The 19,195-nt window shown below is 39.8% G+C and overlaps 1 protein-coding gene across 1 annotated transcript in view; it reads right to left on the bottom strand.

The window, feature by feature from the left end:
- Nucleotides 1-19,195, bottom strand: part of GRIA3 (glutamate ionotropic receptor AMPA type subunit 3) — a 292,117-nt gene that overhangs the window by 82,124 nt on the left and 190,798 nt on the right. The window contains 5 exon segments of the mRNA XM_070464057.1: nt 3,310-3,516; nt 4,892-4,999; nt 6,110-6,214; nt 10,962-11,129; nt 15,224-15,385. Of these exon segments, the coding sequence (XP_070320158.1) occupies nt 3,310-3,516; nt 4,892-4,999; nt 6,110-6,214; nt 10,962-11,129; nt 15,224-15,385 (750 nt within the window).

The raw sequence follows: 19,195 nt of genomic DNA, 5'->3' as shown, positions 1-19,195 counted from the left end.
GAGGAAGACATTTCTTAAGAGCCTTCCCTGGCTCTTGCTTTTATCTTGAGTAGAAAGCACTAGATGAAAAAAACATGGGTAGGCTCCTCCAGGAGAATTTTTTACCTAGTCAGCAGTCGAGAGCTGGTTCCTGAATTACTAAACCAATGAGGGACTCACTAATTCTCAAGCTTCCTCACTCACACATACACAAATTGGAAAGAGGAAGAGAATGTGGAGATTAAATGGGTGCAGTAGAGAGCACACGTCTGAGGAGAAAGCAAAGTGCATGGAAAAACTGGTCTTTGAACAATGTCAGGAGATCAGCCTTGCTCCACATCGCTGTGTTAAATGTCCTGTACAATGCCGGGAGGGCACTGAGCTATTTACAGTGCAGGACGGGCTTTCTATTGAGACAGTAGAGAGCTCTGGCAACTGAGCCCTGATGGGCTGGTAGAGTCCATGCCAGTTACCCTGCCCTAGTAGAAACAGACCCTAAATTCATTGCCAGGCTTCTGTGGCCAAACACTCTCACCCTTGAGAATGGCTAAGGAACCGAGGGCCTCTGCAATACCTTTCAACTATCTTTTAGGATGGAATGAGTCTGCAACATGTTGACTGTTATGCAGTAGAGGGTGATGCTTAAAGAACACAAACTTCATAGTCAGAGACCTTGGTTCAAATCACTGTGTCAGTACAAGCTGTTTTGTCTTGGCTTCAATTTGTTTCATCTGTAGAATGATGTCAATAATATTTTGAGGATTAAGTTACATAATGCTCGTAAAGCATTTGGCACAACGTTTGGCGGTCAGTAAATATGGAACAAATGGTAGCTGATAATAATGATAAAACTGTTATAGGTTTACCTCTCACCATGAACTCCATTTAGTGAATATTGATTGGGCATTAATACATGCCAGGCAGTGATTCATTAAAGCAAAAACTGAGCATCTCTTATGTACTAGGTAATGTGCTAAGGAGCAGGGGAGAGGTGTGAGCAAGACAGGTCCTCTTGGAGCCTGAGTGTTGGGCAGATGAGGGGCAGGAAACAGAAGACTTGATCACCAACTTGTAAAGTAAGAAGAGATGGTTCAGGGTTTCCTTCTCAGGGTCTTCAGGAAGCCTAACGAGTGCTCTGTGCCTTCCTCGTAGGCCTTAGAAGTTCTTCTTTCTCATAACTGGATTCACTTGCATCTTTTTTTTTTATTTATTTTTATTAGTTGGAGGCTAATTACTTTACAATATTGTAGTGGTTTTTGCCATACATTGACATGAATTAGCCATGGATTTACATGTGTTCCCCATCCCAATCCCCCCTCCCACCTCCCTCTCCACCCGATTCCTCTGGGTTCGCTTGCATCTTATCTGCAGTTCAGCCCTGCCCCAGTTCCCAGGACCAGCCTGGACCCAAGACCAGAGACAATTGGCTCCAGTCCTCCCAGCTGGGGGGGGGGGGGGGGGGCTAAGGTTCAAATTGCCTTGCAGCTAGTCTGACTGGAGGATGGTGCCCTAGTTATGTTGCTTGAGGTCCAATCTCACTTTAAGCCTTAATTCCCTTTTTGGGCCCTTATTTTTAGAAATGAGCTTTGGCCTTTGCACTTGTTCCTAAGGACCTGTTCCAAAAACTTAGTGACCCCGGTACTATCCTCCACTTGGAGAACTACACCTGATTATTGTTGCTGATTTCTGTCTCTAGTGATGGAGTCCTTACCCTAAACCTCAGTCCAATAGCTCACTTGTACATTTGCTTCTTGCCAGATTCTTCTCAAATGTCTACCCCCTAAATTCCTCTGCTTCCCCAAACCTGTTGTCTAGACAGGGACTGGTCATTGCAAGTAATCATTGTCTATTAGAACTAAACCACTGGCAGCACTTGGCTTGGTTTTCTAGTGACGAGGTCATCCAGTGGGTGGTTCTTACGCCCAGTTTCACTTATTTCCACATGCCTCACTGAGTGGCCCAAGATCTGTCATTCCCAATCAGAGACCCTTTCAAGTTAAGCCCTGGAGAAACTCTGAAAATACTACTGCACCTCCTTTAAAAAGCCCTAACAATATAATTCTTCTGTACTTCACCCATGGGCAAGCCCTTGCCAGAGCCATTTTGTTCATTCATGAATTCATTCGTAACATATTCATTGGACTTCCACTATGTGTCAGGCCATGGGATATTGAAATGAACCAGATATGGCTTCTGTCTTCAAGGAGTTCATACTCTAGTTGGGACAGCTGAACTCATAATACAGATTCAAAAGTTCTATGTGTTCTAAGTCGCTTCCGTCGTGTCTGACTCTTTGCGACCCTATGGACTGTATAGCCTGCCAGGCTCCTCCATCTATGGGATTCTCCAGGCAAGAATACTGGAGTGGGTTGTCATGCCCTCCTCCAGGGGATCTTCCCAACCCAGGGATCGAACCCACATCTCTTATGTCTCCTGCATTGCAGGCAGGTTCTTTACCACTAGCGTCACCTGGGAAGCCCAGTACTATAAAGAAGCAAAAAGCAGGGGCAGCTAACCATACTGAAGATGGGTAAGTGGGATTAGGGAAGCCTTCCTGAAAGTGTTGACATCTTTGAATTCTGAAGAACTGGAGGTGGCAGTGGCCAGCTGAAGAGAGGTGAAGGTACTCCCATGCCTGCCTTCAGGGAACAATGCATATTTTGCTATAGCTGGGAGATTGAGTGTGAAGGAGGAAGAGGACCAGGTGAAGCCAGAGAGGTAGGTGGGGGCCGGGAGACAAAGTGCCTTCTTTGCCATGCTAAGGAATTTGAATTTTCTCCTGATTTCTAAAGTGAGAAGTCACAATAATGCAGATTTGATTGGCCAGGGTAAGAGCAGAGGCAGGCAAGCCAAGTAAAGACTGTCAAATGGTATGAACCATAACTAAGATGATGACGATGGGACTGGGAAGTGTATCTGGATTTGACAGCCAGAAGAGTAGAAAAGAAAGGACATGGTGACTGGCTGGATATGAGGGGAGTAATGAGGAAAGATAATCTGCTTGTTTAGGCAACTAAGTGGGTGGTGATTTCTGCTGCCTGAGACAGGAAACACACAAGGCACAGATATTCAGTAGAGGGAAGGCTGTACTTAATGTTGCCAAATAAAGTTCCCCAATTCTTCTTTCCTTTTAGTAAAATAAACCTGTCACCCAAAGGATGCTATTGACAAGCTATCTTTACAGAATTCAACTGTAGAATGAAATGTTTTGTGTACAGGCCATATGAAGATGATACAATTGGATAAGCATTGCACTTGAAAATTAAATTTATCTATCTTGGTTAGTTGGAATGCATAGAAGTAAATGAAACCAGAGTGGAAAAAGCTTACCCCATAGACGAGTTCCCCAACCATGCCATTCCATATTTTAGTCTCCGGATCCCTTGCACCATATTTCCCATCACCGACAATGGACAATTTGTATTTGATCCTTACATGTTTGGCTATTTTATAGGCTAAATCTACACAATAACCTTCATATCACTCATTTCCTTCCAGTTGCTCATGGTTCTTCTTATACATTACATATGGTGATTCCTTTGGGACCAGAAGAAAGATCAATGGGTTACTCCTATACCTTTTTCTAAGAGATAATAAGTGTAATAATGAAGTTTTGTTTCCCTGTGGCTATTGAGGTTTGGCGTGTTAAGAGAGCTTTTAAAAATGTTTGTTTAATAAGCAGAAGAGCCTCGATCGACCGTTCATAGGGGCACATATTCCTTGGAGTCCTTAATCAATGATTTAAAGAAGTAGAGAAGGATTTAAGTCCTTTTTGAGGGTTTGAGAGAAGAATCAGTTTCCACCTAGAGAGTCTTTGATTTAGTAAAATTGGACAGAGGTATTTCCCACAGTTACATGAAGGTGAACTGCCTTTGATTTCTTGGGATTTACCATGTCAGAACTGCAGCCAGCCCTGGCAAGCCCTAGGGAAGCACTGTGATCTTTGTGAGGTCAGGGTCTGTAGCTTATTCATTTTTATATCCTCAGGGCCTAGTACAGTACCTAGCCCAAAGTGAGTATTTGATTTGTATGCTTAAATGAAAGGTAAACTTTAGCTGAATCGCCATTCAGTTAATCACAATTTCAGACCTATTGGAATACTCATTTTCAATCTGGGTTTGGACTTCATTCAGAAATGAAACATTTTTAGAAAAACATTTCAAAATAAATGAAAATATTATTTCAAATCTCAATAGTGCTTTAAATTTTTCAGAAAGGCTTTACACGGTGACTATTGCCTTGAAACATCTTATGACATGAGTAGGAGACTATTATTATTCCTATTCCACAAGTTAAAAAATAATACAACTTGAGGCTCAGAGAAGTTGTGATTTGTACAGTTAAACTCAGGTTAGTGACAAGCCTAATATTAGAGCTCTGACCTACTCTTTCCTTTTGTCTCCCGCACAATGAAGTATCCAATTTCAGGTCTAAATGAAGCATCAGTCCATGGTATAGGGTATTTAAGAGGATTATTATTGTTTAGTTGCTAAGTCATATCTGACTCTTTGCAACTCTATGGACTGTAGCCCACCAGGTTCCTCTGTCCATGGGATTTCCCAGGCAAGAATACTGGAGTGGGTTGCCATTTCCTTCTCCAGGGAATCTTCCCAACCCAGGAATCAAACCCCAGAGTCTCCTGCATTGGCAGGCAGATTCTTTACCACTGAGCCACCTAGGAAGCCCTTTTTTAAGAGGATAATGACATCTAAGACTGTTGTAAATTCCCTATTCTTAGTCTTTTTAAAAATGATATTCTTTCGTCATCATGGCAAGATATTTCAAAAGGTTCCTAAGTTGACATGTTGAAAGTTTCCACTGTTTGAACTTGAGGTCTTTCCTCTTGGCTGAATACTGCTTTTCAGAAAATAGAAGTCTTGTACAGAAAGCCCACCTGGTTCTCCACACTTACCAGAATGGTAGTGACGACTATGGTCCGGTTCTCTGCAGATGCACTGTCATTGCTGATCTGCTGATCCGAGAAAGGCACAAACCTTTCATATTCATTCCAGTAGCCAGCCTGGAAAGAGCAGACATTTGACCTGGTTGCCTATTTTTCACTCAAAAAGTGCTGCCTGAAATTCGAGTGCTCTTGTAGAATGAAAGCTTTTTTTAGTTGCTTGAGCTTTACAAGGATTGAGGTCCTCGCTCCCTTTGTCTTGCCACCCCCAGCAGGACCACAACACTGACACACACACACACAGTGTGCTAGTTGCTTCATCCTGGGGCTTCCCATCCTTGCTTTGCTTTTACTGATACTTGGGAAAATAAGTTAGCCTACTGTAGAATAATCAGGCTTTTTGATTCTTTAAACTCAGCAGAAGAATCCTTTTCTTAGGACTGTAGGAAATCTGGGGCGTGGGGGGTGGGGTGGGGTGAGAAACCACCAGTTGAGTAACCTGTAGAAGTGGTATAAGATATTTTATGTTCTAAGGTTTTACCAAGTGAAAACTAAATTCCCACCTCATGACTATTAGTATGACAGAAGCAAAGTGGTTATTATGAAATTTAGCTGTAGAGAAAGGTACTTTGTCCAGAGTCCTTTTGGTAGGTGAGTTGGCAAAACGGAGAGAGTACCTACTTTCTAATTCTTTTGCTAAAATCATGTGTATCTTGGCAGCGTCTGTTTAAAGCAGCGGTCCCCAACCTTTTTGGTACCAGAGACTGGTTTCACGAGAGACAATTTTCCCATGGAGCGGGGGGAAGGGGATGGTTTAAGGATGATCCGCGTGCATTACATTTATTGTGCACTTTATTTCTATTATTATTACATCAGCTCCACCTCAGATCATCAGACATTAGATCCTGGAGGTTGGGGACCCCTGGTTTAAATAACATGCTAAAAAATTTGTAATTCCTTCCTGTATTGTAGGAAGCTGTGAATAACTCTTGAGTCTACCGCTTGTAAAGAACCAGCCTCAGAGGGAAATAGTCCTTTTACAATGTGTAGATGGAACACTTTGATTACAAGACAGCTCTGCATTGTAGCTACACTATTCACTGAATGGAAAGGCAAATAGGATGTGTGGGAATTTGCTCTGGGTGTGTTTCCTAACACGTATTTTCCTGCATCTGAGGGCTATCACTTTCTGAGAGATTTTTCACTAGGATATCTGTTTGGGTTACTTACTTTCCGAGAGCCAGTGACTTTCATTTCATACACATCGATGGTATAATTTGTCCTCCGTCCATAAGTGTCAAATTGTATGTTTCCAGTCATTCCTTGTACTTGCACCTTGTAGAAAGGGGAAAATGTAAAATTTTTAAATAGCACCACAATATTGCCTTCTAAGTTCTTTGCAATGAGGTCTATGGACAGATCTTGGAATATTAGAGAACGTTTATCTTGAGCCAATGAGCTATATCCACCAGATCAGGTCTCCAGAGATCTCCATTTTCTCCCCAGTATTTTGTAAGTATGGCTTTTAATGAAGCTCTGAGTGGTGTGACAGGCAGTTTCTTTTGTATTAGAGTCTAGTTGCCTTACAATGTTGTGTTAGTTGCTGCTGTATCGTGAAGCGAGTCAGTTATCCACATAATCCCCTCTTTCTGCTTTTCCTTCCCATACAGCTCACCACAGAGCAATGAGTAGAGGTCCTTGTGCCACAGAGTAGGTTTTCATTAGCTATCTATTTTATACATAGCATCAATAGTATATATATGTCAATCCCAATCTCCTAATTCATCCCACCACCCCCTTTCCCCCTTGGTATCCATATATTTGTTCTCTACATCTGTGTCTTATTTCTGCTTCACAAATAAGATCATCCAAATCATTTTTCTTGATTCCACATATATGTGTTAATATATGATACTGATTTTTTCTTTTGACAAGCAGTTTCTTATATGATACAGCAAGGGCCCTGCTACTACTTTTTCAAGGACTTGAAATTTCTACCATTAGTTTTTTGTGAAAAGAGTATCCCAAAGAGTATTCTTAACTAGGATAATGTGTTCTTCTGGACTGTGAGTTCCTTGGGGACTGTGACTATCTTATCTTAGTATTCTCGGTGTCTGAACATAAACTGATTTCAGTCACACAGGCTCTGAAGCTCCTGGCTTCATACCATAACTTCATCACTTACTAACTGTATGACCTTGGGGATGTTCCTTAATGCTTTTGTACTTCAGTGTACTAATCTGTAAAATGGGAAAGCCTTGTGGTACGTATCCCACTGAGTTATTGGGAGGATTAAATGAGCTATCCACATGTCATGTTTAGATCAGTATCTGGCATGTGCTGAGTATTGCAATATATGTTAGCTCTATTAATAATAATAATTATTATTAATCAAGATGAGTTTTGTTTCTAAGTCTTGAGGGGTTTACATATTTACCAACTACCATAGTAACAGGACTGAGTTTTTCTTCTTATTTAACCTATTCCTAGCTACAGACAGGTATGAAGAGCTAGGTCATGGAGGGATAATCTATAGACTGATGAAATTTGTTAAGTCGAGGGAATCAGGAATGAATGCTCAGAAAACAGAGGTGCTGGAATAGCCTGAACATCTGGTTGGGATGCCAAATACAGAGGCATGATTTTTCCTTGGTCTGGGTCCCGTATTATGAACTAATAAGAGGCTACCTCTAATGGGTGGAGAGATTTCCTTATCTATTTTTTACAGTTCAAGGACACTGGATGAAAGACCTTCTCTAAATATGGCATTATTGTTACCCACTTGAATTACTTAGCTGGTGAGTACGGGTCAAGGAATTTGCTTCAGAGAAAAAGAATCTGTCTTATTCTCCCACGATGAAAGGACGGAATACTTTTTCATCACTTATAGAAAAATGACAAGCTGTTTGTTAAGCAGGTCAGAAGTGGTAATAGGCTTGTGCGGCAGAAGAGAAAATTGACGGCAAATAGTAGTGAGCATCCTTTTAAAGGGAGGGGCCTTGTTCACCACCTATAGGAGACCATGGAATATCTGTTGAAGGAGAAATGCCCCCATGTGACTTCCTGAAGACAAGACGATTGTCCTACTGACCCAACAAACCTAAGCACTACTGTCAGCTTAGGCTTGCAGAGAAGGTGACATCATGCTTCTGGTTAAAGAAAAGATTCTTTGTGGAGGGATGGGTCTGATGTATGCATGAGGGATGGGTCTGTGATGCATGAAGGGTTCTTTACACTCTATTTTGAGCATTGAACTCTGGGAGAGGAGATAGGTAGGGTAGAGACATTGGCAGAGGAACGTATTAAGGAAATCCTTCATTGCTGAAAATAGCAAAGGCTTCCAGTCTCATTAAGAATTGTATATTTCTAAAGATTCAGCCTATCTGAGCATGATCTGCAAACTGGACAACAGCCTAGACTGATTAGAACTTTTGGTGAGCACAAGTCGAATTGGACTACCACTCAGAGAGAAGTCTATTTTTAAGGATATGAATGTCAGTGACAGTTTCCCAATCCTCTCCACCCTGCACCTCAGGCTATATTAGGTGCTTCTCCTCTGGGTTCTCATAGCACTCCATGTGGAACTTCACCATAACATTTAAATCATCTATGTATTTCCGCCTCCCCTGCTAGACTGGGAGCATCTAAAGATGGAAAGACATTCTTTTTCTGTGTTCTTGGCAACGAATCCAGAGCCTGGGATAAAGCAGGGGTTCAATAAATGCTTACTGAACCAGTGGACAATGTTCAATGACTTAGAATTGTGACATATTTCAGTAGACCACGCTAAGGCTAATCTTTGCACTGTTGGTAGATTGTAAGGATAATCATTACCTGATCTGCAAGTGGCTGTAAGGTTTTCAAAAGCACTTCTTTACATATTAGCAATTTAAATATGAGTTCCCTCATATTATTTCATGTTTGCATATTAACTTGGAGCCTGATACATAGTTGTTGGTGCTCAGTAAATATTTGCTAAATGAATGGTGTGATTATTTATTCATTAAAACAGGCCCCTTTGGAGCCTGTCAGGCAATGATTTTGTTTGCCAGATTTCTTCGAAGGAAGAGAATGATTGGTTGAGCAACAACTATGTGCTAGTCACAATGAGGGATGCTTTTGCATCATGCATTCTCACTTTTAACTAACTTAAATAAAATGGAATTTCTTTTAATATGGTAAAGTCTTTAGTGCTTTTTAGGCCATCCTCTCTAGCAGTCCTGTGAAAACCAATCATTTGTTACAAGGTAACAGGTACTTTGGGAAGAAGCTGATACTATGTAGCCCCTCTGAAGCCATAGGCTGGCCTATGGAAAGAGGAAAAACATCCTTCCCGTTGAGTGTCTGATCATGAGGGCCTGGGGAGGAAGGTTACTTACCTGGCTTACAGCTTGAGCTTTATCAGTGAGTCAGACATTCAGAAACAATTTGTGCCATAATATGATCAGTCTAATTTTTGTCTTGCCAAATTCATTTCTCACCCTTCACTCTGGTAGCTAGTTTTGTATTGGGGAAAGAGAGTCAATTGTGTCATGAATGGGGAGTCAATTGGAGATGCTGGCACTTGCCCCTTGAGGTTTTTGTTGATGAAAACTCCTTTTGATTCACTCTGAGGGAGTTTTATATTTCACTCATCATTATGTTTCACCTGACAATACAAATCTTGTAACAGCTATGAAGGTTGAATTTAATTAACTGCTCTTCAAAAATTGTGCAGTGCTACCTCCATAAAACTACACTCAGGGCATTTGTTAGGGACTGACATAATGACACAAAAATCTGCATGATGGGAGAATGAGTCATATCTCTTTCTTGGAGAGACACACAGGGGCTACTAACCCTTTTTGATTGAATGCTTCCAACTTGGCAAATTGAAGGCAGCAGTAAGAGAGCCAACTACACAAAATGATGTATGTTATGAGGCCATTACAGACTCTTCGTTGCTGGGTTGTGCACAGAATTCTCTTATCATTGTTGATCTCTTTGTTGATTTGGATATTCCAAACATCAGGATAATTAAAGAAGGAGAAATAAGAGAGTCTTGTACTGCTGAAGGCTCATTTTAATGCAAGAAGGCGTATGTAGCATAAAGCAAAATATTCAGGAAAGATCTTTTGCTTGGAAAGCTGCACTGAATGGGTGATGCTCCTCCTAGTGTGAATAATGGAATCTGTTCAAAGGATACTGCTCAAAGCCTGAAATGCTCTCCCACCCAGTAACTACTAAAAACAAATGACCTATTTGACTGTCTAGCCATTGATTCCTTGTACTTTTCTTTAGGATTTTTCTCTAAGGCATTGGGGAAAAGCCTCTTAAGTAGGCCTAAAACGGGATCGTATTCCTGACTCTCACCTTGTAGAATATAGTATTACAGGTTCTTTTTGATAATAGAAACATTATCACACTGGCTCTATTCCACAGTCCATCCAGGCTAATAATTGGCTGATAAGTCAGGATGCCAGTAACGTCTACCTTGAAATTAGGAGCTTCCTAGAGAATACTCTAGTCCCCCTAAGTAATGTCATTTTCTGGAAAGTCTGAATTTTTGGAAAGCCATTTTCATGTTCAATCCGCAACTTTCAAGGATATTGAGCTTGATTTACTCTCCACACTGTAGTACAGAACTAAATATTCATTTGCCCTAAATTTACTGATACCATTTCTCAAGCTTCAAGGAAGAACCTTCTAGTTTTAGATGCCTAGATTTTGATGAATAAATATAGATGCTTATCTTTCTGTATACTTTGAACAGTCTATAGACTCTGATCTTCTTCCTTTTATGGTGTCTTTTCTCAGGATTGAGGTCCTTTTGGGTCTTTGCAAGATACCCCTGGCTTCCCTGGTGGCCCAGATGGTAAAGAATCCGCCTGCAATGCAGGAGACCTGGGTTCGATCCCTGGGTTGGGAAGATCCCCTGGAGAAGGGAATGGCAACCCACTCCAGTACTCTGGCCTGGAGAATTCCAAGGACAGAGAAGCCTGGTGGGCTACAGTCCATAGCGTTGCAAAGAGTTGGACACAACTCAGCGACTTTCACTTTCACTTAAGGTACCCCCACCCCAATTACCCATTATGGGCGTTACCATTTTCAGAGCTCTCTCAATATCAATTCCTTGACTCCAGGGCACAGCAGGGTTTGCTAAGCAGTCTCCAGCACTGCCTCTCCGGGACACATCCACTCGCTGCCTCCTCAGGTAGCGGAAAGCTTCTGCTATGACCAGTATTGCATCGTGAGTCAGTGCAGATGTGTACTGAAATGGACGTATGGAAAACAAGATATCATGACAAACGAGGCTCTCCAAACTTGCCTCGTTCCTTATTTTCATTCATTTCCAACTCTTGTTCTATGAACTCACCCTCTTAATTATTTGAATCAGCGGATCTCTCTGGGCAAGCCTGACTTTGATCCATTCTAGAATGATGCAGCTTACCTCATGTGCACACAGGTTAAGATTGTTAAGATCAAATGGCTCAAGGGAATCACTCTCTTGTTCTCAATGCTGTGTTTTGTACTGAGTGAGTGACTACTAAAAAGGCCAGGTCCTTTATAAAGAGTGAAATATGTGGGAAGTTAAAGGATGGCATATGTAGATTGAAGAGGAAATAGCATATCCTAAAGCAAGGTTGGGTTATTGCTGTTTCTAATAGAAAATTCAGATCTGGTGTTTACTTAGGGGAAAATGGAAATAGCTAAGTTAGACAGCTTGAAATTAATTTGGAGGGAAACATTAATCATTTCTGTCTGGATCATGTTTCTGGTGAGCTGGGACTTCTGACCAGCAATAAATCAGTTTTTGTTTCCTGGGGGAGGCGGTGGTGATGGGGTAGCAAAATCTAAAGCTGGTTTTCCATGGTATAAAATTACAATTGTTGTTGAGTTTTAAATCTGATAACGTTTACAACTCATAGGCAATACTTCTTGATGCTACCTTTTCCAAGCATGAACAGTTTCAAGAACAGTTACTGTCTCTACCTTGGATAAATTGTAATGATATGCTCTACTAAGGATGAGGCCAGTCATTTAACACAAGGGATTTGATTATCTGCAGTTGACATGGTGGATGCCTTTTCATTAAATGAATCAACAAAGTATGATTAAAATAAGCTGGCCCCTGTTTTGCAGGGGTGACAAATACTGGTAGAATATAGAACCCTTGATTTTTTAAAAAAATGAAGCTAAAAATGTCCTAGAGGGAATTGTCTCTCTCTATAGTATGTCCCTATACAATTGTGAGTGAATACATTGTCGTCTTTACAACTATCAATTTACTTTTCTGACTTTTCTCATGTTACTTTTCTTATATCAATTATGACAGTAGCAAGGGACATATGTTCTCTTATGAAAAAAACAATCTTCACACTACATACAGCCAACATGGCAGTGATTTTTTTCCAGCTGACTGCATAAATTGTCAGCAATCTTACTGTAGTCCTCTCCAAGCCATGCCAAAATAGCTATTTAATTTTCTACTTTTTCAGCTTCTACTTACCAAAGTGTGAGTATCTAAAAAAAGCCCCCAAAGGAAATGTTCATAAAATATAGACTAAATTAAGCATCAGAATTTTAATTTCTAGAAAATTTTATTTTCTAATCAAAAATATTGTCCATGATTTTCTAAAGCAGACTTTTTGCATGATTGATATAGAGCAAGGTTCCATAATGGGTACTACAAGTCAAAATAATCTGAAAGTTGTAACCATCTATTGAAATATTCCATTTTCCTAAGTTATTTGAAGGGTTTTGCTTATAAGCCTGAGCAGTTCTTCTCAGTAAATTCTGAGAATTTTGCATCATACATATTATGAGTTACCAATGGATAATCCAGAGCTGAGATTGTCTTCTTTCCCTTTTGCACAACCTCTACAGCTTCTGAACAGGCATAAATGACTCTTTAGTACCCTTTTCAGACTTTTACTCTTGTCCATTTTTTTTTGTGCTTAACATAATGTCTGACAGATTGTAGATACACGTAAAATATTGACTAAATGAATTGTTTTCCTCTACTTATTGCCTGCTAAATCTAAGGATGGCAACACAGTGGATAGGCAGTTGTATGAAAATATGTTTGTATAAGCTCACCTAGGTGTATGGGCAGATTTAACCCATAAAAAGATTTGACTCATTAAAGAAATACAAATCAAAACCATAGGGAGATATTACCTCACACCTATGAAAATGGCTATTGTAAAAAGACAACAGTAAGCACTGGTGAGCATGTGAAGAAAAGGGAACCCTCATGCACTGCTGACAGGAATGTAAAATGGCACAGTCACTGTGGAAAACAATATGGAGGTTCCTCAAAAAATTAAAAATAGAATTACCATATGATCTAGCAATTCCACTCTTGGACATACATCTGAAGGAAATAAAGTCACTGTCTCAAAGAAATGTTCACATCCCCTGTATTCATTGCAGCAGTATTTACAATAGTGAGCACACGGAACAAACCTGTATCCCTCAAATCATCAAATGGTGAATGGATAAGGAAAGAAAGTGATACATACCATACACATATATACTCATATGTCAACTGTATTTCAGTAAAAATATACATGCATGCATAGAACACAATGCACTATTACTCAGTAATCCATCAAAAGAAAGAAATGCTGCAATTTTTGATAGGCAGATGGCATTATGTTAAGTGAAATAAGTCAGACAGAGAAAGACAAATACTGTATGATCTCACTTATATGTGGATCCTCCCCCAAAATGAATTCATTAGAAACAGAGAGTAGAACAGTGGTTGCCAGAGGTGAGGGCTGGGGAATAGGGAAAAATGAATGAAGATGGTCAAAAGGTATAAACTTCTAGTTATAAGATTGATAAGTTCTGGGGCTATAATGTATACCATGGTAACTATGTTTAATAATATTGCCTTGTAAATATTTTTGAAAGTTGCGAGGAGAATAGATTTTAAAAGTTCTCATCATGAGAAAAAACTCTAACTGTGGTGGTAATGTTAACTTATTGTGGTGATCATTTTACTATATATATATATATATATATATATCAAATCATTATGTTGTGTGCTTAAAGCTAATACAGTGTCATATGTCATACCTCAATAAAAAATAAAATCATCATCTTAAAAAAGAGATTTGACTACAAATGATTTGTCATAGGAATTGTGGCCATATTTACTGAAACATATGAGGCCACTGGAAAAATCTGGCATGTATGATGTAATCAATACAACCACAGAGGACCACTTAACTACTGCGTGGCTTCAATTATTTTTTAAAAAAGGTGTTTAACTTATAACTTACAACTTTTCTAGAACATATCAATTGCACAAGGTAAGGTCGCACTTGTATTATGTTGATGTGACCCATACAGGGTGGTCCTGCATGGGTGATTCAGAATGTATCTCTCTTCTGTCTATGTGCCCTACGTTCCTCTTTATTGTATTCTTCCCAGGGAGGAAAGATGTGAGGATGAGCATCTTGAAACCATAAGAAAGGAAATGCCCCCTCCCCTCTCCTTTTTTAGGGAAGGGCCTTGAACCTTGGCTCTACTTTGATTCCTCATCTAGATCACAAGGATCCACAGTCATGGAACATACATGCGTTCACTGTATCAGGAAGGAAGAATTTAAAGTCTGTTTCATACTTAAATCAATGCACTAAGGGAATGGGTTACTTAAAATTCATTGGAAAGATCCTTTGTGTAACATGAATAACTTTCCCCCATTTATCTGTTTTAATTCCTGATTTTAAAATAATAGGATTTCTAGCCATAGGGGAACACGAATGAAAAATGTGCACTTTAAGCAGAACTTTCTGCTTTTAATGTTCTTATCTTGATTTCATGAGAATGAGCAACTTAGGTAATCTAATTATTTAAAGATACTTTTATAGGCAGGAAAACATTTCCATTCAATATATGCATAGGCAACACATACTCTGTATTAGAACCTAATTCACTTGGGTCTTCTGAGATTCATGAAACTTATTAACACAAAGCAATCACATCAATAATGTAAAATCTAATTTTCCATTTCAGACTATCAATTTTCCTTACCTATTCCCACTGCCCCCACCCTTTGTCCAATTTAGGTTCTTGTAAAATTGTAAGTTATAAGCATATTAAAAATGAAATTCATTAAAAAAAATAAGTTACCATTTCCAAACACTGGGTTTTAAACACCTTCTTCTCAATAGCTTCTTTATTTGCAAATTTAGTTTTCAAATGCAGGAGCATCACCTGCAGTTGTGTTTTAGCATCCTTGAAACACTTGTGAGGGACAACCACTTGATCACTGGATGGCCATAAATATATAAGGGCCATACTAAGATGCTCTGGAAAGCTGGCCTAAGGTTTCTACATGCTGAGGAACATTACCTTTAGTGGTGCATTCTTGGCTTCAGGAAATTCCCTTTCATCCAGCCTCACCCAGCGCTGAATGAACTGCTGAACCATAGGGTTTTCGTTGTTGACAATCTGGAATCCTGTAATGTTGGCTCCTCCATGCATGACTCTTTCTAGCAAAATATCGGTAAAACCCTAGAAAGAGATTGAGAGAGAGCTGTGATTCTGAGAGGTCATGCATTCTTACTCATTGTATCTGTTACAATGCTAAGAAGGAAATGAAAGTTCCTTTCCCAAGATCCTTCTTTAGCAATCAAAAAAACCCTGGACACATGGTTACATGTCAATTATATCTCAACGAAAAACAAAAATCACAACAAACAAACAACCCCTGATACAGACTAATTCTTGGGGCACTCTGAAACTACAGGCATGATGGAGAAAATATACATCCTTCCATTTTAGTGCCCATGTTTTTATTTAGTGTAGTGGCTGAAAGGACAAACATCAGAGTCAATTTTAAGTGAATGTTTTTATTTTTTTCATTTACCTATATTTTTTAATCTTTCTTAAATGAATACAAATACAATGACTCATATAACTGGAAACTGTTGAAAAAGTTGGTCCTAGTTAACATGCCAAATGCAGCAGATTGCTTTTCAGATTTGAATGATGAGTAATTTCAACATTTGTAATTTACAAAAATGCCAAAGAGTGAAACTGACAGCTTGGGTGTATGTGATGGTACAAACCCCAGGGTATGTCTCACATGAGCCCATGAATGAGTTTTGACATCTACTTCATAGCATCCACCATTTTCTTCTTTTGTTCTGGTTTCTGTCTGTTGTCTCTGCCACCTAAGCCTCCTGAAGGAATATCTTCATGTTCATATCATGTCATCTTCACCTGGGTATCACAAGTTCCACTGGGCATTGTTATTTTCTGAGACACCTCTCCCAGGAGTTCCTGCTATTTCTGCTGGATAACTGTCTTTTGCTAGTTGCTTTTGATGCCCTCAGTGGGTTGGAGCCAATATTTATATTCATAAATAAATTTAAATAATTCTTTCCCCTTCCTTTAGATTCTCCTCCCAAACATTTACATATAAAATTGTTTCAAAAATAAAGTTGAAAGAATTATACAATGAAAATGAAGTAGTCAGTTCAGATTTCACAACTAACATTTTTCTATCCATCCATCAATCCATTTCATTGTTTGGATACTTTTCAAAGAAAGTTGCAGATGTTAGAATACTTCATACCAGAGACTTCAGCATGTAGGTCATTAACTAGAGTTCAGTGCTTGAAGTTTTCATCCTTCCTTTCCTTCCTTCTTCTGCTGCTGCTTCTTTTTTTTTTAAGCTTTCTTTTTAAAGTCTTTATTCAATTTGTTACAATATTGCTTCCATTTTTTACATTTTGGTTTTTTGGCCATGAGTCATGTGGGATCTTAGCTCCCCAATCAGGGACTGAACCCGCATCCCCTGTATTGGAAGGCAAAGTCTTAACCACTGAGCCACCAGGGAAACCCCCCTTTCTTTCTTTCTTTTGATAAAATTTACGTCCAATAAAATGCACAAATCTTAAATATACCACGCAATGGGTTGATAAATGCATACATTATATCACTTAAATCCCTACTAGTTCTCAAAAGTTTTCTTTTTCTGCATTCTAAGTTTTCATTGAAGTATAATAATCATATAGAAAAGTGCACACATCTTTAAGTATAGGCTGATGAATTTTCACAACCTGAACACATGAATGTAACCAATACCCAGAAACCCTGCTCTTGTATGCCTCTCTAGTTACCATTCTGATGCCTGCTTCTTTTAATTCTGTGTTTCTTTTATATGGGCAACAAGGCAGTCGTAGAAAATATTTTAGTGAAGCAGCGTTTTCAATTATTACTCTTCACCCCATTCCTCTTCCTTTCATAAGTGGGATATGAGCCAAAGAATTTGCATCACTGAGAACTATTCCTCCTTTCCAATGATCACAAGATGTTTTTAAAATGAACATTAACTTGTTAGGATGCGTTTTCTCCCAAAGGTCTCCTTCCTGAAATAAACAAAGACTCAATGATTTCTCCAATTTGTTCCCCTTTGCACAACAATCAGCAGAAAGGCTCGCAGAGGCTCCAGATGGGGCTTAAGCCTAACTATTATCCAATTCCCAACTTTCACCCCCTTAACATACGTACAAATAGAGAGCCGAGGACAAAACTTCAACAAATGGCTTTAAGTCATTTGCTGTACCAAACCATATTTGCCAGTTTAAAAGCATTACACAAGAGCATTGAGCAACTGTCCATCTGTCTGCTGGTGGGGGCTGTCTGGTGTCTGCCTGAAAGAGGGAGCCCCTTTCTTTGAAAGAAAAGGGTTGAGAAAGCTTCTGCCACCATCTTGGTCCCCAGGGTCAATGGCCATAGTCTGCCCTGGGAAGTAGTATTTCCTGTGCCATTTATACTTTGGATAAGCCTCACACTCCCATTTCCTTCATACCATAGCATGTTAAAATGGCAACACAGGATTAACAACAGGGAGGGTGAGAGAAAGGATCCCAGAAATCTCACGTCTGCCTTAAGGCATAAGAGCCAGCACTTCAGTCTGGTTACTCACCACAGCACCCCCCAGAAACATTTTACCTCACTACCTTTTTCTCAGCAGAGACACTAAAAAGAGTGGTCCAACTCAAAGTTACCTCACCAATCACCTCCACTTACTTCCAGAAGGCTTTGCTCTGCCACACAGGCCCCGTGTATTCCCGCTTGGCTGTCTTCCTCCCTATTAAACATACTGTAATTTGGAAGTATCTTCATAAGAACACTCTGCACTCATGTTTCTACCTCACAGCAACCATATCACTGAGGACCTAGAAGTTTCTCAGTCAGCCCATGTAATCCCAGTTCTGGCACTTCTCAGACTGGGATAGCCTGGAATGCCTCCTCAGCAGCACAAATCAACCCAGGGGAAGGTCACCTCAAATGGTTTGTTCATCTGGCAAGACCTCCACAACATTAGCTTTGCCAGCTGTCCTGAGGGCTTACCCATCCACATGGGCAGAAAGCCTAACACAGCCCCATGGACAAAATGGAGAGAGAAGTATGGTAGAAAAAGAAAGGAGAGGGGTTTCCCCTGGTGGTCCAGTGGTTAATACTCTGTGCTTCCACTGCAGGGGGCATGGGTTTGATCCCTGGTCGGGGAACTAAGATCCCACAAGCTGCACAGTATGGCCAAGAACAAAACAAAATAATACAAAAAACAAACAAAAACAGGAGGTAATAGATTTTTAGGAAGATGAAAGGAGAGATCTTGCTGCTAAAGGGCAAAAGTAGGCTGGCTCCTGGTCCTAACTCTGCTTCTGTCCTATTTGTGTACAGTTTGTTTGTGATCTCTTATCAGATTCTACAGCTTGAATGTTGCCCCGGTGCCCAGTATTTAGATGCAGTGAGTCACAGTTCTCAAGGTTGAGATAATCAAGGCTGGATTTTCCCTAATCCCTCTGAAAAAAACACGAATGCAGCAGAGCTAACCAACAATTATCAAGGACATAGAAGGGAAAAAGAGAAATCAGGCAAATGGTAGAGAAGAGGATATAAAGAAAGCTATTCTGGCTAAAAGGCAGGAGTTGATTGATGCTTGATTGTCCTTCTATTTCTAACACTTTTTAAAAAAAATTTTCTTTTGGTATCAACTATTGTTAAATTACATGATTCAAATGCCACTGACAGTCCACAGGATTGTAAAAATTAAAGCTTGATTCTTTCTATAGCCTCCTCAGACATACACTAATGCAGAGCTGACATCTAACACAAAGGAGGGGAAAGGAGGAAAGAGAGAGAAGGCTGATGGCAATTCAGAGAGAGGGTCTGCTTAAAGGGCAGTTTTGGTTGGATTCCGGTCCTTCTCTCCCATTTGAAGGCATTGCAGCATCCCATAATAATCTTTGGATTTTTATGGTTATGACACTTGTAATGCTAAAGGCAGGCTGAAGATCCCCCCAAACC

This window comes from Odocoileus virginianus, unplaced genomic scaffold (genome assembly GCF_023699985.2).
Source record: "Odocoileus virginianus isolate 20LAN1187 ecotype Illinois unplaced genomic scaffold, Ovbor_1.2 Unplaced_Contig_12, whole genome shotgun sequence".
In the NCBI taxonomy this organism is placed as follows: domain Eukaryota; kingdom Metazoa; phylum Chordata; class Mammalia; order Artiodactyla; family Cervidae; genus Odocoileus; species Odocoileus virginianus.
The sequence above is the reverse complement of the archived record's forward strand: the minus strand, read 5'-3'. Positions and strand labels throughout refer to the sequence as shown.